This window comes from Cavia porcellus, unplaced genomic scaffold (assembly GCF_034190915.1).
Source record: "Cavia porcellus strain 051 isolate PalLab524CR breed Dunkin Hartley unplaced genomic scaffold, mCavPor4.1 scaffold_2, whole genome shotgun sequence".
NCBI classification, from domain to species: domain Eukaryota; kingdom Metazoa; phylum Chordata; class Mammalia; order Rodentia; family Caviidae; genus Cavia; species Cavia porcellus.
In genome coordinates, this window is record NW_026947485.1 from 118,110,275 (window position 1) to 118,135,398 (window position 25,124).

The window sequence follows — 25,124 nt, forward strand, 5'->3', positions numbered from 1 at the left end:
CCTGGCAGGCTGGCTTCCCTGGATCTGTCCTGAGTGCTTCTGACAGCTGGCCACTTCTGACGGCCAGCCATGCTTCCCTGCCAAGAGCTTCGAGTCAAGAGCCGAGAGCTGTGTCCTGGGATGGATCCGTGGACTCAGCAGACACTACCTGGGCATAGAGAGGCTGCAGAGCCTCCTCCCTCTCTTCACTCTCCCCACCACAGCCAGGCCACTCCTCGAGGCTCCCAATCATATCTGCTGCCCTGGGCAAGATGCCCTTGAGGACTGAGGGCAGAAAGCCTGGATTCCTGCTCTCTGGGCTCCTGGAAAGCTCATTATTACTGGACAAGGACCAAGCCTCTCTGTCCTTGGTTCAAACTCAAAAACAAAAAGAGAAAAAGAGACCCAGGCGGGGGCTCTGGGCAGGACAGATGAGGTTTCCACAGCTGCCTGTGGCCAAGCCTTTCCCACAGCCCCCGACTGGGCAGGATGAGGCCCCATGAGGAGCCGATCCAGGCCAACAGGCAAGGCTGCTCTCCCCCGAAGGCCCCCAGCCATGGGAATTCAGCCCAGAGTTAAAGCTGTTGGGAAACATGTGGGAACTCTCTCCCACCAGCAGGGAAGGGACTCCAAGGATTTAAGGGCAGACACTAACCACCAGCTGCCCAGCAACTCTGACAGCCTAGGGGACCTTGGGATGGCCTTGGAGCATCACATCCAAAGGCTCTCTGAACCTCAGAACCCAAGTGAGCCTTGGAAACGTGCACCACCTCCGAGGGGCTAAAAACAAAGTGAAACAAGCAAATCCCCCAGAATCACACAAGTGTTGAGTGGCATTCTGTTTTGGTTTCTGCAGTTTGATGCTACTCTAACAAAGCACACCTACAGCAGCCTCAGAGAAGGAAGAGATCTGCGTGGGCTTCAGTGTGCCCCAAAGCACCCCAGCGCAAGGACACCCCCAATGCTGGAGCCAGACCTCTGCACTGGGCCTGGACAAACCACTCGGAGCTCTGGCCCCTCAGGCCTGCTTCTCACTGCTGGGGTTTGTCTGCAAGGGACTCAGCCAGCACCACAGTGGAAGGCACGTTCTGCTCTCCACACAAAGTCACTGGGTGAGCACACGCTATACTTGTGGGGCCATTTTCCACCCTGGAGGAACAGCCCCGCCAGGACGCAGCACTGCCTAGGACAGGCAGGTGGGGATGATGTCCCGAAAGAATGTGGGGGACTCGCAGGCAGACCACTCTCGCTAAGGGGCTTTCCCTGCATTCTGTGAACATCTGGCAGGGGACGCTGGTCGGATGAGCGGGTACTGGGTTTGTGTCTCTGCTGCACCTGGGACTGCAACCTGCACGGGTCACTGCACTACCTGAGCCACTGACACTCGCCTGTCCATGACCTAGGACTTCTCTGCCTTTCAAAAGTGTCAACAATTTATTCAAATTACATCCTGAGAAAGTATCGCTATCCCCTGCACAGCTCTGACTCCCGGGCACCTGCAGTCCTCATCACCCTGGAGCTGCCCTCCATCAGGACTCCGAGGCTGCGCTGGCTCATGAGGCCCACACTCCCTGGGCCGGGTGCCAGCAGGGCTCCTGGTGACCTACAGGCTGCTTGCAGCTTGCTGGCTTACAGGCCAGGGCACAGAGGCTCATTACCTGATCAGAGAGGAAGGCACACCGGCTGAGAGCACCGTCCACCCTAGAACGGACCAAGGAAGGACCTGGCCTCTACACCCAGACAAACAGTGTGGCATCTCACTCCCTTCCCCCCTCCTCCCCCCCGCCTGGGGTCCCATCACTGGGGAGCCCATGTCTGGGGATGTCTGGGGATGGGAGCCCACGACATCCACACTCACACACGTCCTGTCAACAAGTGCAGTGTAGTGCGATGGATGCAAAAACCCAAAATGCAGAAAATTCCAGCCCCTCTGGCATCTTGGGAAAACCCAGAGCCGTGCACTTGGGATCCGGAACGTTCAGAGTCCTCCCCAGGGGCTGTGAACTCTCGTGGAGGTACCAGGGCCTTCAGGGACACGGACCCTCCTTCTCCGAGGAAGGCTGGGTTTTAGGGCGCCCCTGCTCCCCAAGAAGCCAGAACTTTCCTTCTCTGGCCCACTCGACCACAGGGTTTCCAAGGTCACCATCCAGTCCAATCATGGCTTTATCAGGGACCTTACTCTCTCGCCAGCTCCGCTCCCATCCCACATTGTAAAAGGAACATCAGAACTGGGTAAGGTGGCTCACACCTGTGACCCCAGCACTCGGGAGGCTGAGGTAGGAGGATGGTGAGTTCCCAGGTAACCTGGACTGCACCGCCTGTCTCACAAAGAGAGGAGAGGCTATAAGCACGAGGGCATCAACAGCGAGGTGGGCATCCACTTAAGTTGCACAGTGATAGCAAGGTGGCTCTGGACGCCTGGGCTCTGTTTTCTGAGGTGAGTGGGGTGCCCTTGGCCCCAGGCCATAGCGCAGGGACACTACCTGCAGAGCAGAGGAGCAGGGCGGCTCTCCCAGCCCAGTCTCCAGGCTTAAGCCCAAGCTGGGCTGAACCACAGTGAGACCTGCACAGCTGACCGTACTGCCGCCCGGGCTCCCAGCCCAAAGCAGATCTCCTCTCCCTGCCTTGCCCCCAGCATTCCTGCAGCCACACAGAGCACACAGGACCCAAGCCTGGAGGCCACAAGAGGCCCTTTCACCAGGGCTGCATGCCCTAGGATGAGCTCAGCCCCTCCAGCCACTGCTGACCTGAGGATGGCAAGGGCCGTCCCACCCAGGGCCTCTCCCAGCAGGAAGCCAGGCCAACTTCTAAATAGGTGCATTCAGGACAGGGAGGGGACAGCACAAAGGCCTCAGTCAGCCCTTCCCTGCCTCTCTGTGCCATCTGCTCTCCCAGCCAAGGAACCCCAAGCCACCAACAGCACTGTCACCGCTGGGCTCCGCGCCTGACTCCCCAGGGTCCTGTCCTGCAGGACACGGGCAGACTGCCTGTGGCCAGACCACACTCAGGGCTTTCCACCTCCACACAGAGACGCCTGAGGGTTCAGTCAAGGTTTCCTCTCTTTCTGGTCCTTCACCACATGTCTGCTCTTGCTCCTTCTCCTCCTCTCTAGCTATGAAGTGTCAATAAATACGAGGGCTGCCATCGAAGATGCTCTGCCTGAACCCCACTCAAAGTCTCCACTCACTCTGAACACCCACCTGAGCCACTGCCACTGTCTGCCCCACTCTGGTGTCCTTCTCCCTGAGGCCCTGAGGTGTCCCATCCTGGCTGCCTCAATGCTGTGAATGGACTCAAAACGTTTTGCTTTCATGGTCATTTTGACTTTAGGGGAGACCCAAAAGTCGCACAGTATCAGGTCCATGGGATGTAGTGGACCAGGAGGACACGGTGTCACGTTATGAGCTGCCTTTCCGCTGGGTGGCGCTCCATGGTGGCAGCCACCAAATTTCTAATCACACCTGGTAAAGACACCCAGGAGAAAGGTCTCCAGGGCTGCAGCACTGGACGATGGGAGAAGTGTCCACAAAACCAAGGCAGGGGTCTGAGGGGGTAATGCCAAGGTGACGCTCACTGGAGTAACTTATTTTACATTTACACATTCACCCTGTGTTTCGATCGCTTTTGTACAAAGCCCAGGAATTCAGAACCAGTTCAGCCTCGGCTCCAATCCCAACTCAGCTGCTCAGAGCTGGTGCCCTGGCACAAGGACCACAAGGACTCAATGCCGTGGCTCCCCCCGCTGAGCAGGGACCAGAATGGCACCTGCCTGCAGGTGGGCGCAGGTGGGCGCAGGTGGTGACAGCCAACACGCTCGGTGTGAGCCTGGAGGTGGCATTTACCACACCACACATGTGGGCTCTGCAAATGCCATCCCTGCACAAAGCTCGCCAGCGACACCAGGCTGCCTTGTCTGCTCCTGGGGCTCCACCAGCAGCAGGAAGTGGGGTGGCAACTGACCTGTTTATGTTACAGTGATGAAGCCCACACTCCATGGAGGGGCCAGGTTGTCCCTACCTCCTGCCAAGAGCTTCCCCACAACCTCCCCCAGAGCGATGCCGCAGGTCTGCCTGGCTCCAGATCTTATTTCTGGGATCCAAGGTTTGATCCCACCAACATTTTAAGAGCAGAGATCATACTGCAGACATGGGGACAGTGAGTCCACCACACACCCACAGGGCACCTGGCCACTGCTTGTGGAAATTAGGAGGGAACTCAACCCTCCTGGTAAAACAAAAGTAGCAAATGAGCTTCAGGGAGCCTCAGGGCGGGGTGCAGTCCATGGTGTCAGCAGCAGTCTGACACTTGTGCTTCTGCTACAACCCCCCAGGCTGAAGCCAGCAGAGGCAGGAAGACCAGGAGGCATGATGCCACCTGCGCTCCAGCCCCGCTGCCCCCAGGCTTCCCGCCCCACACACAGCCCCCGAGGACTAGGCCTCAGCAGACTCAGCCTCTGTCCTGCTCAAGGACAAGCTGGCGCCTGCCTGGACATATTACAGTCCCTCCTCGCCTCGCCCGCAGGGGCTCCAAGCAGCCAGAGCGCAGCAGCCACAGGTGTGCACACAGAGGATGTGGGCACAACCATGAGCACTTCACCAACACTGGCGCCAGGGATCCACACTGACCTGGACCTGGTGCCGGAGAGCCTGCCTGGCAGCCTGGGGCCCGGGTTCTATCTGCAGCACAGCAAAAGGCAAAACACCGTTGCTCTGAAGCACGAGTGTGCATTTACAATCACTGCAGCCTCCTCCGTGCACAGCTGTGGAGCCTCAAGACTGTTGTAGCCTGGCATAACCAATGCCATCTTGTGCCCTGTGTTTGACCCAGTGGAGTGAAAAATTAGAGCACAAGTCTCATAAGAAAAGCAGAATGGGCTGCACCCACAAGAGAAAAATTAACCTGCTCAACAAAGCAGAATACAGGTATCAACCAAAATTAATGGACGATTCTAGCTAACTTGTTTCCAGCAGGATGTCTTTTTGTGGTTTTTTTCTCGTAAATACCCTGTGACCCTTCAGTTCACCACCACTCGGTGGGACTCTGCTAGTGGTCCTGAGCTCAGGTAATACAATTCATCATCAGTTTCGCTGCTTGAATTCCTATATTGTTTACGAACCCACTGCAGGTATGTGTCCGGCTCCCTCCACCTCCCCCCTCTCCCCCCACAACAGTCTGCTGCTGTCCTGTCCCAGCCCAGAGAGACCAGGCTGCCACTCCAGGCTGCCTAGGTCACTGTGGGAGGCCAAGGGCACAGGTGGGGCTGAGTGACCCACACTGAGGTTAAATTCACTGAGGTGCAGAATAAGTACACTCAGGGTGGGGCAGGTCTGGAAGGGCTCAGGGCAGTGTGTCTTTGGAATCAGATGTTTCAACTGAAGATGATTTACGTGAAGGCAGAGAAAAGAGGAAAGAGAGAGAGGGCAGCTACTCAGCTGCTGCTCCTAGAAACCGGCTTCCCCGCTGTCTCTGGTGCTCCTGTGGGAGCTCTTCTGGTCACGTGACCTTTCCTGTTGTTGGTGGAGGCTGAGTTTATGTGTAGGGGTTTAGGGACCTGTAGTTCAGGTTTAAGGATTAAGCAAAGGGGCTCACCAGGATTGCAGCACTTGGGTCCTCCCTGAGCTTAGCCTCCTCGCCTTGGTCTTTCTGACTGCTTGGGCCTAATTTGCAGAAACAGAGGCTACCACCCCTAGTCTCCCCATTGACCTCTCACAAAGCTGAAGGAGGCCTTATCCTCTCTCTTCCCTATCGACAGGACCCTGTCCCTACAGTCCCCGTCCTGAGACACTACCTGGCTGCTGGTAGGAAACCAGCAATGACTGAGCTGGCTTCTTTGAGCTGAATGGGGTTGGAGCCGGGGGAACAGCAGATGGAGAAGTTAGCAGGGAGGTTCGTCCAACAGGCATCAGCGGGAGAAGCCTGGCGCCTTTACAGTATGTCTCACTTGTATGGCTTGTATCACTTGTATGTCTCACTTGGCATTTGGCAGCCTCGAGGCGAGAATGACCAGGCTTTATCAAGCAATTAAAGCATGTGTGACCAAAGCATGCAGCAGAACGGAAAGGTAGACTGGGGAAGGAGCACTTAGAGCACTCTTTAACACTTTTTAAAGGGATGGAACAGCAGTTGGAACCAGCTGGTCCTCAGGACTGTCAGCAGGGGTCAGTGACCAAAAGCCCCTCTGTATGTCCAGCCTGTGTCACTGTTACCCATATCTCTGGCTTCGTCCTCCTGTCATGAAGTGCTGAGGGCCAACTTAAGATGAGACCTCTGTCAATCATAATGTACATCCTGATATATGGGGGTCAGTTAAATCTCCTTGGGCATTTCCTCTGGGGCCACAATCATAGCCTCCTAGCACAGTTAACCCTCCGTCGGGTGTGCCACCTGCCAGGAAGGGTCTCAGTCTGTGGCTGACCACATGGCTCTCCTTGGAAGCATGGTGACCTCCTTCTAGTGCAATGCACACTGGTCTATCCCCACCCTCAGGTCTCTCTCTACTCAGGAGGTTGGGTGACTCGCCAGAGTTGTAGGATCTTGTAGAAAGATGCCCTCACGCATGTTCTGGGTCCTTGTTGACCCTGGGAGCCAGGCAGAAACAGCAGCTGTCCTCCTAGCCCAGTTATTTTTTCAGCTTTGATCTCCCAAAGCACAATTCTTGAACACCCAGCAAGAGGAGATAGGTTACATTATGGTACAGGGGCAGTTAATTTTATGATTTTATGTAGACTCTCAGACTAGCACATGGGAATATTCACAGGAAGTTTACATCACACCTGGTATTTGGCATCTACCTGCTGACATCTTTGTCTCCTTGTCAGGGTGTTCAGAAGCTAGGAAAGGAAGGTGGGGTTATTTACTGGGCTCCCTGAAGACCCCTCCCCTGACTGGTCAAGAGGTCCACCGAGGGAGAACAGAGAAATGCACAAGTCCTAGATGGGTGCACACAACCTTTTGGCGCACACAGCCTGTAGCTGGCACCCGTGGCTCTGGTCCCTTGAGTCTCCCCTGGAGACAGGGGAGACAGGGGACGCCAGGGCCCACCCTGTTATCTTCAGGACCACCCACCACCCACCAGGCCGGATGGCAGTAGACAGGTGTCACAGGGCCCCGGGGGAACACATGCACCCTGCCCTGCAATCTGCCCCCCACGCCCTGCACACAGCACCCACACAGGGAAGGCCAACTTACATGCTCCTGCATGGCCTTGGCCACAGTGGGGGACATCATGAGGCAGCACAGCACGACGACCAGGATGAAGTAGAGTGCATACATGAAGCGGGTGGTGCGAGACTGTCGGACCTTGGGGCAGCAACCACAGCAGAGGGAGCAGCCTGCCGTCCCACAGCAGCAGGCCAGCTGGAAAAGAACAAGAGCACCTCAGAACATGACGCCGTGGCACAGCGGGCAGTGCGAATCCACCCGGTTCCCTGCCCAGGCTCCCAGCAGCAGAGCTCTGGAAACCCTGGGGTCTGCAGGATGATGGGGGCAAGGAGTGCGCTGGGTGCCACACCATCATTTATCCTGCACCTGAGCATAAGCTCTAGAGGTGGCTTCAGGAACCCAGGTGGCCTGGGAATCAGCCTCATGACTGAGGGCTTCGAGATTTCACACCCCACCTCTGGTAGCATCTCTACTCCCCTGGCCTGGGCACTTGGGACAGCCTCCAGGTGTCCGGAGGGTGCTGTCTCCCAGCCCACAGGAACAGGTGCTCCAAGGCTGGGACCCCTCTGGACTCAGCCTGTGACATCTTCCGCACCTGGCCACTCACCTGCATCCTTTACGCCAGCAGCTAGTAAGCACAGTGCTCCTGAGTTGTGGGAGCCACTCCAGCCCATAATCAGACCCAAGGAGGGGGGATGCTGCCAGGCTGCACATGGGAACCCAGACAGTCTTACAGACTGCACCTCGAGCCCGGGTCTGCACCAGCTCTGGGTGGCCAGTGCCAGGATTGTAGGAGACCCAGCTAGCACCAACCCTGAGCCACCACTCACAAGCACAATGCCCCCCTTTGGCAGGTCATGACTTGCAAAATGCGCGTGCTCCAGGCACCCGGAGCTCAGGCGTTCGGCCCAGTTCTGCCTAAAATCGACCTGACACCACATTCAAGGTAAGCACGGAGGGCAGGGAGATGCCACAATAAACAGGAAAGGCACCGGGCACCACTCACAGACAAAAGAGGGCAAGGAAGTAACCGAGAATTTGAAAAACAACAAGCAGGGAGGTAGAACAGGAAAAACAGGAAGTCACGCACAGACCAGGGCTTGAGGAAACCGGGGGACCTGTGAGCAGCTGCGTGGAAGCCCAGGGCACCTGGGTGGGAAAGCTCCGCCAGCCACCTCAAGGGAGACATGGAGAGCAACCACTGCCTCAGAGCTCCCACCCTAGGAGGAATGCCAGCAGGGGTGGCAGGGTACAGCGCATCCCCAGGGCCACTCACCCCACGGGACCTGTACTTGGGGAGCTGCAAGGTCAGTCTTGAACAGGGTCCACAGGCGGGCTCTGCACCCGGCCATAGGCACAAGCAAGGTCTGTACCCTTCAGAGAGGGGGAAGGGAGGGGACCAGAGAAAGAATCAGGACCCCACAAGGCGTGTGATCGTGATGCACTGCACCTGTGCACTCACAAAAATAAAAATCAAAAAGCAAGACTCAGTCTCCCTGTTTGCAGAGCAGGGGCAGGAGCGGGACATGTGCGGGAGCCTTTGGGACCCTCGCTCTGTGGGGCTGTGGAAAAGCTCCTCAGAGACCGGGTCAGCAAGAATTCCATCAAAGAAGCTCCTCTGATTCTGCAGATGCCGACACAGCACGAACGCTGACCTTCGGTTCCAATGGTCAGGCTTCCACACAAGTATCAATCAGAACATCCCCACAGTGGGACAAGGCCGCAGGTGCACAGGACAAACAAGCAGACGCCGGCCAGAACCCAGCACAGCTTTGCACCTGCGCGGAGAACCCAGACAGTGCTGCCCATCTCACCGTTCCTCCCATGGAATTTTCCAGTCTGTCTTCCTCCTCAAGCTTCCCAGACTCAGAAGGCTGGGCCTCCACTTCAGGAGAGGTCACTCTACCTGGGCCAACGGATCCACATGCACAACCAGGATCTGACCACCACTACCTGTGCGCTGGGGTTTGTTGCTTTGTTTTCTGGTACTGGGGATGGAACCCAGGGTTTCTGCACTGAACTCTACCCCCGCCTCCACCGCCTTTTGAGACAAGGCCTTGCTAAACCACAGAGTTTTCCAGGTTGGGCTCACAGTTGTGCTCCTCCTGCCTCAGCCTCCCAGACTGCTGGAGTTACAAGCCTACATGCATTTTTCATGGGCTTCTTCACAATCATTTATACAAACTTTCAATCTCTGATTTTACCAACCCCTTTCTACTCATGTTTCCAAACGTCCCCCTCCCTCCTTCCCTAACCCACACACACAAAGCTGGTTTGGTTTCTAGGTCCCACCTCCCTCCTCTTCCACCTGCCAAGCTCCCCAGTCCTTTCTCCCGTGTTTAAGCCACGTGCTCTGACACAAGCAGCCTCACTGTATCTGTATCTCTCTCTCTCTCTCTCTCTTTCTCTCTCTCTCTCTCTCTCTCTCTCTCTCTCTCTGTGTGTGTGTGTGTGTGTGTGTGTGTGTGTTTTGTGACAGGTCTCGATACATAGCCCAGGCTGGCTTTGAACTCGCAGTGATCCTCCTGCCTCAGCCTCCTGAGTGCTCGGGTTAGAGGTACAGCGCCTCTACACACCCAGCAACCTCACTGTATCTCAAATTCAAACGCCATAAACAAAATGCTCATCTTATCTGGGAAAGTGAACCTCTGGAAGCAGAAGGCTGCATCTGGACCTCAAACGACCCTCAGTGGCCCACAGAGAAAAGGCCTGGTCAGAGTATGGTGCTGCCACGAGGCACAGAGAGGCCGCAGGCCTGGGCAGAAGGCATCACGTCAGGGAAGGGGACCAGGGCCCCATGCCAAAGCGGAGAGCCGACCTGACTGTACTGGGCCCTCCACCACCCACAACAAATAAACCTCTTCTGGCTGAGTCTCCCCTGCTCACAGTGAGACAGGAAGCAGATACCAGCATCCCTGCAGGACTCCCCTGCAGGACCCAGAGCCTCGGCCATCATTCAAAGGCTGTGACTGCAGAAACATCACAGCAAGGAGACACCGCTGTGCTCCATCACTAAAGTCTCATGTCATTGTGGGGCCAGAGTTTGCAAACTTTACTGTGCACTTTTTCTCTGCATTTAAAATACATGGCGGACCGGAGTGTAGCCGGAGTACATTTGTCTGGCAGGTGCGAGGCTATGAGTTCTCTACTACTGCTCTCCTTGCTGAGACAAAAATACCTGACACCCCAAGTTAAAGAGGGGGAGCTTATGTAGCTCACAGTTTGGGGAGGTTTCGGTCCATAATCAGCTGGCTCCAAGGTGGGGCAGCAGAGCAGAGGGGCAATTGTTCATGTGGGCAGAACATATCGAAGAAACAAGAAGCCCCAACATCATCTTTCTGCCCCATTGATATGGTATCCAGGCTGCCAGGATTAGCGGTGTCAAACCAATCAGAGAACCAATTTAATAATCACACACTGCACCACGCATCAGCCACACACTCTAGATGCAGCCCCACGTCTGACTGCATGAGGCTTTGGGGACATCAGACACAAGCTGCAACAGGTTCTAACCGCACCACAAGAAGTAAGATGTTGTAAAATGCCTGTGCACATGGGAGTGTGCAGGTATTCACAGATACAGGTTTCAAACGTAATTCACAGTGGTCTTTTTCTTAGTACAAACGTTATTCTTCAAAGCAAACTATGCCAACAACCAAGAGAACAAACGGATTATCTTAAGCTAAACACTGATACACAGATACACAGATACACAGATGTATCAGACAGAAATTCAAAACAGCATTCACTCATGAAAAAAATGTTTATGTGAGCATTCCACAGTTTGCACAGCCCTCTTGGTTGACCAGCTGTTTCTGGAAGAACAGAACTTACAGCAAAGCAGGGTCCTGTCCGGTACCTTCTCACCCTGGGCCAGCTGCACACCATGGTGGGCAGGGCAGAGGGTCACCTTGACTGGCTTAGGACTCACCCTGAAGACTGGTGAAGCTGGCTCCTGGGGGTGTCTGGGGTCATGGAGCCATGGCCTTGGCATCTCCATCTGGGCCCTAGTGTCTTCCCTCTGGCTCTGTCCCCACTCCACTCCCCACCCCACCCACCCTCCATGAGCTGAACCCCTCCGCCCCACCACACCCTTCCCCAGGACGGCTCAGCCTCAGAGCTAGCAGTGAGCCACAAGCTTGCTCTCCTTCTGTACCCTGTGGGTGCTGTGATCATGTCCAGCAGTGGGGATGACTGAGAGATCCTCACCCTGAGCTACCCCTGGGATTGGTGGCTGACTCAGCCCTGCACTGGCGTCCTGGGCCCTGGCTCCAGAAGATAAAGGCTCTGCTGAACAACTGAGGCCTCAAATGCCAATGTGGGTTCGGCAGATGCAGTGATGCAGCACGATGGCTCGGAGGCCACCTACACGGGGACACGGAGTACATGTGAAGATCGGTGCCGTCTCTCCTGTTTTGCTGTGAACCTGAAACTGCTCTGACGAGTCAAGCCCTTTGGTTTGGTTTGGTTTGGTTTGGTTTGGTTTGGTTTGGTTTGGTTTGGTTTGGTCTGGTCTGGTCTGGTCTGGTCTACTCTGGTCTAACTTGGTCTTTCTGTTTTCTGAGACAGGGTCTCACTAAGATGGCCAGGCTGATCTCTAATTTGCAGTCAGGCTGCTTCAGTCTCCCAGGGTGCTGAGATCACAGATGTGTACACCACACCAGCACAAAGGCTATTTTTTAAAAACACAAAACCAATAATAATAAAAGAACAAAACAGTGCCTGCCCATCCCCGACTCCACAGATGCTGAGTGAAGAATGCGGGTGAAGTCATGACAGTGCCGGCCAGTCCAGACCCTTGGGCCAGGGTCCCTGCCATGTGCTGCATGCTGGGCCTCTGCCCACATGCATCACCGAGTGCCAGGACTTTCATCTGTGGCCTTTCCCGGAAGAGACCGTCACATAGCCACAGAGTCGGACAGTCTTTCTCTCTGTCCATCTCATCTGCAGTACTGAGACCTGGCCAGGCCTTGCGAGCCAGGTCGGTGCTCCCCACCAGTCCACCCAGCCCTGGGTTGCTCTCTCTGGAGGCAGTGCCCCAGCTCTTTCTGGAAATCCCTCCCACAGACGCCGCCACGCGGGTGCAGGGCCAGCAGTGCACCAAGCCCTGTTCTCCAATTTGGGGACAGATGAATCCTGGGGCGTCCACACAGCAGTTTATCCTTCTTTATGGCAGAATAGTGCTCAATTGTGGGTAAACACCACATTCCCTTCAGCCATTCCCGGCTGGTGGACACAGAGGCTACTTCCAAGATGCAGCCGCTGTGAGCTGTGCAGCTGTAAACACAGTGGGTGTGGACTGCTGTGATTCAATGTCTTTAAAATTCTGATGCTGAAGTACTGAATTCCAGGGCCTCCACTGTGGCTACGTTGGGGACAAGGTCTTGAAAAGGATAATTCAGGTGAAGCAAGGCCAGTGGGCTTCTCTCTAGCCCAGAGCCACACAGATACCTGGCGCAGCAGAAAGCTTCCCCCATGCATGGGAAGTGAACGGAGAAAATTAACACAGAGGTCACAGCACTGGGGGCGGGGGGACCACTGCAGTCTGGCACAGCCAAGGAACGTGTGGTACATGTGCAGACATGGCTGGCCTGGGAGCCACCAGGGCTCAGGGACTGAGTGAGGGGCTTGGTGGTGACAAGCACCCCAAAGCCAGGAGGAGAGGAAGCGGCCTCAGACAGGAGGAGGAGCCTTCAACCGCCCCAGCGGACTGGTGTGCATGGCACCTTCCTGAGAGTGGCCCTGCAACACAACTTTCCTCCCTCTTAGAAGCGCATAGGACACTGCAACCCAACAGCAACCTCAACGACGGTCACACCCTGACCCAGGTCTGAGTTCTCTGTGGGGTGGGCACAAAACTGTGAAGGAGGCCACAGGCCTCACTGGGAGAGCCCTTGCCCACCCAGCGTGGCTCTTCCCCCTTTCTTCCCCTCTGCAGCCCAGAGACAGGTGCCCCGCAGAGCTCCAGGGTCATCTGGAAGAGGCCAGCCACAGGTATGGGCAGCAGTACCACTGGGACGCTGGGCGGGAGCCTCAGAGCCTTCCCAGGCCTGCAGCCGGATCACCACGGGAGAGGGAGAACACAGAGCACACAGAGCAAAGCAGAGGCTGTGCCCCTCAGTAATGAGGGCAGACTTTGAGGCTATCCATGGGCTGTGACCAGCATGAGGCAGTGTAATGAGCAGCAGCTGCCCCCCAAGAGCCTGACCCCAGGTAGCCTCAGCAGCCCCCATGCGTGGCAGCAGGGTGAGGGCTGCATGGCAGCTCCAGCCACCAATGTGCCAGGCACTGAGCCGCCAAAAGCTGTGCCCTAGAGACTGGAGTAATGCTAGGAGAATCGGAACCAGAACAGAACCCTGCTGCTTGGTGCTGCAGTAATCTGGGGACCAGATCAGCAGGATCTGATGCTGCACAATCAATTCCAGACCCTGGTTCTGGAACATGGCTTGCTACAGTGGATTTGTCCCATGCAGACAGACAAGGTGCCCTGATGAAGCCCTCCTACTCAGAGCAAGATGAGAGGTCAACAACTAATGCCCAGGCAGGCGTGGGGTAGACACCTGTGACCCAGCACTGTGGAGGCTGAGGCAGGAGGACTGCACTACATAATGAGGCCCTGTCTCAAAACTGACAAACAAAGGTAACATTTACTCATCTCTTATTCTCCTCAAAATAGTACATTATTATTATTATTATTATTATTATTATTATTATTATTATTGCTACCACCTGTTTAACAGAAATGAGACCGGCACTCAGAGAGGCTGAGGAACTTGGGGTCAGGCAGCTGGTCAGTGGCAGAGCCAGAACTGAAACTGCAGGCTCCACCAGAGACTCCTCTTCCAGTTAGCATGAGTGGGTGGCCTAGACCAGCCCTGGGCCTCGGCCTCCTCCAGGATGGATGGGGCGGGCAGTGCTCAAGGTAGAGAAAGAGTCCTCTGAGCAGGGCCTCCAGGGCTGGGGAGAAAAAATACACAGCCCCCAAACTGGAGGAGAGACCAGATCTGACTGTCAGACCCAGAGACAAGAGGGCGCCTGCGCTGGGGCCTCTGGGTCTGGAGTTTCCAGAAGCCGGGAAGGGCCCCGGTCAGTCAGCGTGTGTTATGTCGTTTGCATGTGGTTCTGACTGCGTGGGGCTAAGACAATCCCCCAAGGGCCATACAAAGACCCGCCCACCAGGAAGGAGGAGCCAGTCCCTGCCCCTCGAGTCACCGCACAGGTCAAACTGAGACTGCAGCTGGCCCTGTGCTCTCCACCCCCCCCCACCATCTCCCCCCCCCCCCCCCGCACCCTGCCAAGCGCACTGATTTTCTGGTCTCCTGGAAGAACAAATCTGTTCCTCCCCACCCTGATTCCACTGCGGAGTGTCCTGCCCAGCCCTGTGCTGATAATTCCCAGTCCAAGGACCTCACCACCTGCCCACATGCTGGAAGAAGGAGGAGGCAGGGGGAGTGGCTGTGCTGTGCAGGGTGGCGCCCATGGGACAGAGCAGGAGGAGAGGAGTTCAAGGCCAGCCTGGGCAGCTTCACAAAATCCCATATCAGATTCAAACAAAAAACATGCTTTTAAAGCAGCAGCTTTTCTTTCCTGCCATGGGCATGCAGGAAGCAGCTGAAGAGGTCACTGCCTTTCTGTGCTGGCTCCATCCCCTCGGCATCTGGCTGCAGCAGCCAGGGTGACCTGCACTAGGCCTGCCCAGCCACTTGCACCCCAGTGCCCAGCTACCAGCTGACTGGCTGCCAACACAGACACACTGCTCCTGTCCTTGGGAAGGGACCCGGCCTGCTAGCACTGATCACCACTCAGTCCGGGACAGCAGTGCCCGCTGGGACCTGGTGTTCAGTGAGAAACACACTGACCTCTTAGATCACTGTGGAACATGCACTTAGGCTTACAGAAAACCCTGCCCCATGGAGAGAGGCAGGGAACAGATCTCAGGAGCACAGGGGTAAGCCGAGCTCAAGGTACAGACTCGGCCAGACACAGATGAACAGCAGCAGCAGCAGGATCCGATACTCAGGCAGGAAGAAAAACGGGCTGCAGAACCTCTGCAACAAGCCCACACCTTGTAATTAGCAAAACACAAACACAAGGGAAGAAAACAGACCAGCATTCCTGTTTCATCTTGTGGGTAATCAGCTTTCAAATCTCTGTGAAATGAAATCAGCCGGGAGCTAGAAAACAGTATGGACTATTCCTGGGATGGGGCACTAAAGCAGGAAAACCCCTCCGCACTCTTACACTATTTCATACAAGGAGTCCCCCACCCTGCACTTCAGATGTGGGCACGAACGAAGGAACCCACCTTGGCAGGATGGGAAGCAACTGAAAACCGAATGAAAAGCGCTAAGCAGCTGCCTACAAGATCAGAGGCTACCACACTTTCTGTCTCCTTTCTCTGTCTCCTCTCTTCCCTCTCCCGCACACCTGAGCTCTGGGTCCCGGGAAGCCAACATTGCAGTGTCTGGGTCCCCTACAGAGGACGGGGTGGCCATGCTCTGCAGGCTGCAGCCCCCCAGCACTCAGGATGCTTATCTGCTTCTCCACCCCAGACAGCTGCTAAAGCAGGTCATTCTATCACATCACCCTCTCTACTCCTACACCTTATGAAAAACACAAGCTCCCATGGGCGTCTCCTTCTTACCCATGGTTGAACCCTCCTTCTAACCCCTCCAGGGTTCCAGCACTTTCCATCAGCAAAGGTCCAAAAGTATTCCATGGAAAATTCCAGAAATAAACAATTCGTGAGTCCTACACAACTGTCATGGCAGCCCACTGTCACATTGTTCTATTACTATTCTTTTGCTTTTATTAGCATGTAGCAATCACATTCGTTGTGTGGATTCGGGAACATGCATAACACATTTTACTTCTTTCCACACCCCTCCTCTCCCTCCTTTCTTGGCCCTCCTCTGCTTCTGCAAAGATCCCTTCTTATCCTCTAAGCCTTGCTTACAAGCTGACCCACATGGTGCATATACATGGAAAGTCTGGAGCTGTGTGCATAGGCTGTGGTCCCAACCAAGGGTCAGGCACTCACAGTGGCCCTCCTCATGCTGTCCGCCCAGGAGCAGACCACTGTCCATTGTGGGAGCTTCATGGAGAGAATCCAGGAGGCTTCAGGCCAGCTACCTGCACCTCTTCCTTTGGGCTCTAGCAGGAAACCCATTCCCAGGGGAATCGAGTCCAGCCAACATCTTAAACTCAGCTCTGCTGGCACTGGGGACTGGTATGCTGTCCTGTGCAGTCCTGCCAGACACCAGCAGTGACCCTCCCCACTATCCCCATTACCTATGCCATGCAGAAATGTTGCCAGGCAGCTGCCCTCATAGCTGAACCCAGGGACTCAGGACCCAGAGCAAGAGCTACGAAGTTGGACGGCCTGGCTTCACACACACTCCTCCCACGGTCCTGGCCGCCTTCTGCAGCAGCACTGGGGTCCTCTTTCCTGGCTGTCTTTAGCTGCACTGTCCTGGCTTGCCTAGAGGTCGAGAATCCATTCAAAACCTTTCCCTTTCACGATCATTCTGACTTTGGGGAAGAACCAGAAGTCACACAGCCAGTGAACAAGGTCACTGAGGTCACGGTATTGTCAATAGGCATCTGTAGGATGGTGCCAGCAGCAATAGTCAATGGATTTCCGACCAAGCAGTGTAAGACCCTCAGGAAAGAGGACTGCGAAACTGCTGCAGAGAGGGCCAGGCCGAGGGCGTAAGCGCGCTCAGAGTGAAGCACCGATTTTAGGGGCAGGTTAGTGGTCCTGTGTCTTCCACCATAGTAATGTTTCATTAAACACTCACCAAGTCCTTCCAGTCACCTGTCACAGACACCGCAGGCACAGACTGAGGACTGAGTTTGGGATTTACGAGAAGCATAAAATCTGAACCACCACCCAAATCTCCCTTCACCATCACCTTCCTCTTTCAACTGTCACCCTCGGGGAAATCTCCAAGCTGTCTGCATTCTCCTTCTATGCACACATTCAGAAAATGTCCACTTCTACCACCTCCCTGCCAGTCACGCGCTTCCCACGGAGAGGCCTAGAGCAGCCTACTCCTTCTAAAATAAATAAAAAGAACATTCTGAACTCCCCAAAGTTAATTAAAATAAGATCCAAAGGCAAAAGAAATTGGAAACAAATTTACACCGAGGCTTCAACCAAATTTAATGCTAATTTGGAAAATTCCCTTCCCTTTGCAAATACCACCAATATTCTACATACTTAAAATTTTCTTTTGGCTCTTTGGTACCTAGAAAACACCCCTTTTCACACACTGCATAAGACCAAACAGTTTCCCAACCAATCTTTAAAATCACTCGGTAACGAAACATGGACAGCATAAAAATCACCAAGAATTCAAACTCACCCACTCCAAACCCTCACAGTGAGGCCCACAAGAGCTGTGCCTCAACACAGAAGGGGTTTCTTGGCCAGAAAAATGAGTAGGAACACCGCCCTGCACATTCTTCCCAGCATCCCCCAAGAAACACCTGGAGGACGTGCTGGAGCCAGCAGGGTAAAGTGCTCAGTGGACGCACCTGGGGCACAGGAAGTGTCCAGTGTTAGTCTGCATTAAACTGCACTTCAGCCTTGTCAGCCGGCACAGGCCTGTCACCCCAGCGCTCCAGGAGGCTGAGACAGAAGGGTCGCAAGTTTCAGCAGGCTAGGGCAACTTAGCGAGGCCCAGTCTCTAAATAACACATAAAAAGGCCTGGAGGACACAGCTCAGCGTGCGGGCCCTGGGTCCAGTCCTCAGTACCAGGAGTTGGGGCAGGGTGGGTGACAAGCTTATGGCCTTCTCCAGAGGCCACTCAAAGGCTTTCCGCGCAACAGAGCAAATGCAGGCTCACAGCTCCACGCACTCCAGGCACCTGAAGGACACCAGCTACAGACACCACTTTCGTTGGTGCCCTGGTGAGGGAAGCACAGGGCTTCATGGGCTGGGAGGGCACCCCGGGCCCCCAAGCACTCGTGCCTCAGTCCCTCCACCCAGTGACACCGAGTACTGCACAGGACCAGGAGCCCCGGACCCCACCGCCAGGCCCACAGTGTCCACTCCTCTGCGTCTTCCCCTTTACCAACCAATGGTTTGTCTTCTTCCACTGCTGATCTAGAGGCAGTTTCAGGAAGGAGCAGCCCAGTGTCACACATGTGTCATCCCAGCACCGAGGGGGCCCAAGGCGGGAGGATCACAAACTAGAGTCCTGCCTGGACATCTTAGCAAGACCCTGACCCAAACAATTAAAAATAAAGCCACCTGGTGGGCCCTCAGTGAAGGTGACAGGGCCACGGCCCAGCATACAAGTTCTCCCCTCTAGAGGCAGCAGCCACCGTCATGGCGGGGAAGCTCAGGCCAGGACCGGAGCTGCCTCCCAAATGCGGCATGGAAAGAAAAAAGGGGGAAGAACAAGCACTCTCTGAAAAACTAGTAATTACTTCAAAAACATAACCCAGAGTCCTTTTCCAACTGAGATGCTGCTTAAGAAATGCGAGCAGTTTGCAAAGCCCCAGCCGCTGCCTCAGACAGAAAGGAAGTGCGCTTGGACCTCACTGCTCCCTGAGGACACCCGCTGCCCTGGGCTGAGCCTGTGCTCAGGCCTGTGACTGCGCCCAGTGTTTACAGGTTGCAATTCTGTGTACAAAAACCACCTCCCAGAAGCACTGCAGGCCTCTACAAGATGCAATTAAGTCTCCACAAATATTTAACCTCTAAGAGATGAGTCAGCCCTCTGAGAGCCACACTGCCCAGCCCCAAAGCCCTAAAACACCGGCAGCAGCAAGCCCAGCCCAGTGCCAGCCCCGGGAGTCTCCTTTGAAAGAGGCCCCAGGAGTCTCCTTTGAAAGAGGTGATACAATGGGGAGCTCAGAAGCAAACCGGTTTAGCCTCGGCCAGCCTTGCAAAGGGCTCCAAGCAAAGAGGACAGCTGCTCCCTCAGCCTCACAGACTAACTGTGAGGGCAGAAGCAAGACACTCAGAAGACAACAGTGTTGGATGTCATAACTTCAACCAGGCAAGTATTACAAGACCTCGAGCCCAGGAGCAAAAGAAAAACTAAGTCACAGGTCATCGAAGACAATCCATGTCATCAGGAAAGTGGAGACCCAGAGAGCAGTGGCCCAGGCCAATAATCTCAGCCACTCAGGAGGCTGAGGCAGGAGAACCCCAAGTTCAAGACCAGCCTACGACATATAAAGAGAATCCCTCTCAAATTTTTAAAAGGAGATGGGGGATGTAGTTCAGCACTCTTTGAGTTCAATCAATATGACACAAACAAAAGTAAAGGCAACTCAGGAGAATGAGAGAACGTATTTGTAAGTCATCTATTTTATGAAGGGTGTATGTGGAATCCAAAATATAAAAAGACCTTTTAAAACTCAATAATATAAAGACAAATAACCCAACTGAGAAACAGGCAAAAGACAAACAGACATTTCTGCAAAGAGGAGGCACGGAGAGCCAGCAAGCCCGGGGAAAGATGCAGCACCTCATCAGTGGGACATTAGGAAAATGCAAATCCAAACCAGAGCCCGAGGCCTGGGCAGTCTGCGGGGAGACGGGTGGACAGCACACATCCGCCAGATGGTGGGAAAGGTGGGGGCCAGGCCCTGCCGCAGGGATCAGAAAATGGAGCTGCGCCTTTAGGGTGCACCTCGGAGGCTCCCAAGGGTTAGCAGCTCTGTGAATCTGCACTGCCAAGCAGAAGAACAGCAGGATGGATGGATGGACAGATGGATGACAGACAGAACCTGGAGAAATGGAAACTTGCATCCACTCGAAAACCTGTCCACAAATGCCACAGCAGCCTGACTTAAAGCAATCGAAGTGGAAAGAACCAAGAAGCTCTCGAGTATCTGGACAGGTGAGCAGAGCATGGCACACTCACAGGCAGGCATGGAGAACGCCCAGGTGCAAAGCTCAGGCCACACCAGTGGGCGGTAGGCGGCCTGGGGTGTGAGCTGCAGCCCTACACAGCCTTCCCATAATCATCAAAAAGAGCGTTTAATTAAAACCCACACAGCCTTTGCAAGATAAAGAATGACTTCTGAAAGCCCTTTAGAGCATAACTTCTAAATTACTTGGTTGGACATTTCTGCTCAATGGAGAAGTCAAAGCTCAGGCATTTCTCCAACTTCATGTTAAGAATAAAAAGAAAATGGGGATTTTGGAGCACTTATTAATGCAAACAGGAGTACAGTGCCCTAGGGGCAAATTCCCAGCACCAGCACACACCGGCTTCTCAAGATCTGAGGGCTGTAAAGCACCCTGTGAAGTTTCCACGCAGTTTACGGCTCTTCTGACCTCAAGTTCTTGCAAGTGTGCACTGACAAAGTGGCTCAGCCTGGCACCAGGGCTCCCATTTCTCCCACAGTTTTCTCGCCCAGTACCAAAGCAGCCCTTCAGCGATGCTTCTCCCAGGCCCACAGCCAGCTGACGTCCAATCAGGCTGTGCTGTCAGCTCGACTGTCACCTCAGTGCCCATGACAGCTGGCAGAGCCCTGCCTTCTTCCAACTCCAGTCGCCTTCATTCAGGAAAAAAAGCATTCCCGTATGTAAATCGCAGACACGCAGACAAAGGTAAATTATGCCACGCGGTCACGCTGGCTGAGCAAAGCAATAACATCATTTTTCTTTTCTCAAGTAAAAATGGTGCAATCTGTTACCTACAAAGCCGCTCCCTAAACACACCCCTACATCCACACCATCATCTCGTCCCCCTACACCCAGGGGCAGAGGGGACCACAGAACGCAAACACCACCCTGGATAGCACACATTCACATTTGCTAAACCCAGCTCCAAGGTTTCAGAGACAGAACCAGCACTGCCTCAAGATAATAAATAGAACAGCACAGAATAAATGAAAAGCAGAGAGCCCAGGTTGACCGGCTCCCCTCACCCTGTGCTTGGCCTCCTGTGGTCACCGCCACGACAGTGACCAGCGCCTCACAGCCCCCAGAAGTCCCCATGCGCGCCCAAGCACCCACAGTCCAGGAGGGCGAGCCCGTCCCTCTGCAGTCCAGGGCACGTGCCGGGCACGCACTGCTCCCCAGCTTCCCTTTGCCTAACCTCCCTCACCACCTCGTCCACTGTGCACACAAACTGACCTCACTCTTTGGTGTCTTGGAAGACACTCGAGACACTAACTTACACCTTAGCCAAAAGGAGCTCAAAGTTCATCACAGCACCTACATTTTTGCTTGGTGCAAGCAGACCTCAGAACATTCAGGCAAAACAATGCCAACACACTACCCCTACGACACGCTGGTTCTCTTCCCCACCTGCCAGCCGCTTAAGGCTTTGTTTTGTGTTTTTATTTTGGTGACTTAAGCTGCTTCTTGTGACTACCACAAATCACCCGTGCTTCCAGAACTAGCCTGCAATTAGCACAATGGCCATGCGGGGCCTGCACCCAGTGGCAGGCAACAGGTTTCCCTTCTTCTTAAAGCTGCACAGGCCTCCCTTCTTAGCATCACTCTAGTGGCCACACAGCACTCAGAGAGGCTGGTTAGCTTTTCACATTAGTCCCTGGTCAATAATCAGTGTGTTCTCACCTTACCTCTAACATAAGAAACCCAAGTGGAACTGCTAGCGGCAAGAACACAGAGAAATTTTGGATTTAATCACCAGCACTACAAAAGCAAAACCTCCAAAAAGAAAAAAAAAAAAAAAAACGGTGAGTTTACCTACTACTGGGTCCAGGTCAGCTCTAGGGTATTATACTTTGTAACTCTGCCAGTGTGATCAGTTAATAAATGTCCTGATTTGAAGTCTAAGCCTTAAATTGCAAGACTGGGTATTTCTTGCTTCTTGGCGAAGTGTGTTTTCTCCTACAAATCTATCCCTGCTCTTGTCCATTTTTCTATCATTTTCCTGCATTATAAATTAAGGAAAAGGAGATTTGTGACCTACAAATCTGTGTATGCCATTTGCGTTTTGACTATGTTTTGCTGCAGACAAGGTTCTAATTTTTATGTAGCCAAATCCCAAAGCTGGGTTCATGATGTTATGTAGGTGGCACTGCCTATAACTCCAGTACTCAGGAGGCTGAAGCAAGAGGATCATCCCCAGTTTGAGGCCAGCCTTGGCTGCATAGCGAGATAGTATCTCAAAAAAAGAAAAACCTTGGCCATTCAGAGAAAGATAATTATTTTAAAAGCTCACATAATTAACTATTCTTTTTTGTCTGTGTGGTGCTGGGAATTGAACTCAGGACCTTGTGCTTGCCAGACAGGCACTTGTACCGCCAAGCTACATCCATCTCCGGCCCTGTAAATATCCTTGATGGACCGATTTTTAATTTTTAATTGGTTAAAAATACTGGACCTCTGCTGGAGGTGTGCAGTGAGATTACTGGGGTCCAGGAGTTAGGGACCGGCCTGGGCAACGTGGCGCACTCTGCTTTAGGCAGATGAAGACTGATTTGCACGCACTTGGAAGTAAGGGTAAAGATCAAACTTGAAAAGAGGCCACTCAAGATATGTACGTGGGTCCCACAGGCCCAAGAAGCCAGCTCTTCCAAGGCAGTGAACACAAACACACTGAGCTGGGCCATGGGCGGCACTGATCCTACAAAGGAGTGCCTGCGGCAAAGGTAAAGGACCAGGAGGCTGAGGCAAGGAACACTCTGCATGGGTCCCTATGCTCTGCAGAAGGGAAACACTCGAAGGTCTAGGGGAGCCCTGCCAGGACACAGCATGCAGCTCCTCCCGTCATCCACATGAGCACACTCAGTCAGGCTACAGCAGCAGATCTGAACGCACTCCTGGGGGACGCTGGCATCAGCGACCAAGGATTCCACCTCAGCGTGTGCCAGGCACCCACCATGTCTGTGGTCGCCCTTCCCAGGCTGGGCAGCTCCACCCAACCTGTGGGAGATGGAGAGACAGAGAGGCAGACAGGCTTCAGCCACAGGGCACCGCCCCTGCTCCCTCAGGATGCCCCGACCTGACCAGAGAACTGGGCCGTGCAGACGGCAGCCTGGCAGCCTATCCTCCTAATGTCAGGCACAGGACAGAGAGGGAGGGACTCTCTCTCACGATCTGAGGTGCCGTCACACCTCTGTAAGAGAGGCATGCAATGAACCCCGGTTTCTCAAGCCGGCTGCCCTGGGCACCCAGCTGCCCTGCACTGCGCCCTTCCCTGCCCGTAGCCCACTGCCCCAGCAGTCCAAGTCTCCAGGCAGAAGTCACTGCTGAAAGAATGCTTTGCTTGGGAAGCAGCCTGGCACTCCTGACTCAGCGACCTGGAGCTTCACAAACTATGCTGCGGGGCAAGGGGCCCTGCCCTTAAAAACCCCTGCTGCTGAGCAGGACATGGTGGCTCATGCCTGTAATCCCAGCACTCAGGAGGCTGAGGTTGGAGGATCATTGTGAGTTCAAGACCAGCCTGGGCTACAAAGTGAGCTCAAGGCCAGCCTAAACTGGCCAGCCTGAACTGCATAGCAAGACCCCCGTCTCAAAAAAGAAAAAAAAAAAACCCTGCTGCTCAGCAGGTGGCGTGGTGCCAGTCTGCAATCCCAGCACTCTCCCGAGAGGCTGAGGCAGGAGGATTGCCACAAGTTCAAGGCCAGCCTGGAGTGCATAGAGAGACCTTGTCTCAGACAACCAAACAATAAATAAACAAACTACAGCCGTGCAAGAAAGCTGAGTGCAGCAGTCAGAGAGCAGGGGCTCTGCCAGCACAGGCCTCCAGTGGGGCAGCTCCAAACTCGCAGGCAGCCAGCAAGGGGCCGGCTCAGCCTCGGGGAAGCACGCAAGTCTGGGCTCAGACTCCGAAGGCTGCTCCCACAGGGCTGGAACGGGACCCACCTGAGCTGACAGGAAATGCAATTCTGCCTGCAGGAAAAACGAGGTGAAGACAGAAAACCACACACACTGCAACCCCAGTCCAGCATCCCTCTGGCCGGTGCCAAGCCAGAGAGCCGTGGCTGCCCACACCCGCCCCACACCCACTTCACACACACTACCAGGGGCACGCACTGCACACAGCTCAGCAGTTACAATTTCCAAACAGTTTTTTGTCAGTTTTTTTTTCCTTTTAGAGACCATGTATCACTATGCAGCCCAGGCCAGCCTGGAACTCAGTGATCGCTCTGCCTCAGCCTCCTGGAGTGTGGGGATTACAGGCGTGCACCACCGTGCACAGCTCGCAACAACTGCACACATGTAAGACAGCAACAGCAGAAGTCTCCCGGCGAGGTGAGCAGTCAGGCAGGGCCTCATGTCGCAAGACGAGTGCCACCCTGGGTGCTCCAGACCCTGCTCTGAACCTACACCCTTGCATGAGACCCAGGGCTGCCACCCACAGTTCTCCACATCCCGGCACCGCTGAAAGGTGCGGCACGGGCTCCGGCCCTGGCAGGGACAGAGACAGAGTTGAGTTCTGCTCCCAAGGCACTCGGGGTCCAAAGGGAAAGCAGTGCCTCTGTGATACACTGAAAGTGACAGGGGTGCTAAACATTTAACCTCACACGACACATGAAAATGTTCAGTTCTACAGGAAACCACGTTAGGGTAACACTAGAATGGAAAACAGCCCGGTCCTGGGCGGCTCGGCCTCTCAGGGAGCAAGGGACACTTATTTTTTCCTTGCAACCTCTATCCCTAGAGTTTTTTGGTAACTATGAATGACAGCGAAGTCTACAAAGCACAGAATCCTGGGGTAGACCAGGCCTCCATGTGACGCTAGCCGACAGTCTCAAGTGAGGTCCAGGAGTCAGATCTCCTTCCAGGTGGAACTCCCCAAGGGCGACAAACTGACCTCTGTCCCCTCCTCAAGGTTTACAGAGCAACAGCACAGGGCAAGCAACAGCCAAGAGCACCTGTCCTTCCATCCCTGTTCTTTCTCTACCTCTAAGATGTCATTCTGGGGATCACGGTGCCCCTCCAACATCCCAGAGCCAGCCTGCCTTGGACCGAAGCCCCCAAAGCCAGGTTCCTCCTTTAGGTGTGAGCTTCCAGCAGTGGGAATCCTGAAGGGCACAG

The 25,124-nt window shown here is 54.5% G+C and overlaps 1 protein-coding gene across 2 annotated transcripts in view; it reads right to left on the reverse strand.

Annotated features, from left to right (window-relative positions):
- Serinc5 (serine incorporator 5) overlaps positions 1 to 25,124 on the reverse strand; it is a 67,328-nt gene that overhangs the window by 29,882 nt on the left and 12,322 nt on the right. For both annotated transcript variants that reach the window (XM_013143471.3, XM_063245264.1), the window contains exon 2: positions 7,168 to 7,335. In XM_013143471.3, the coding sequence (XP_012998925.1) occupies positions 7,168 to 7,335 (168 nt within the window). The remainder of the gene's footprint in view (positions 1 to 7,167; positions 7,336 to 25,124) is intronic.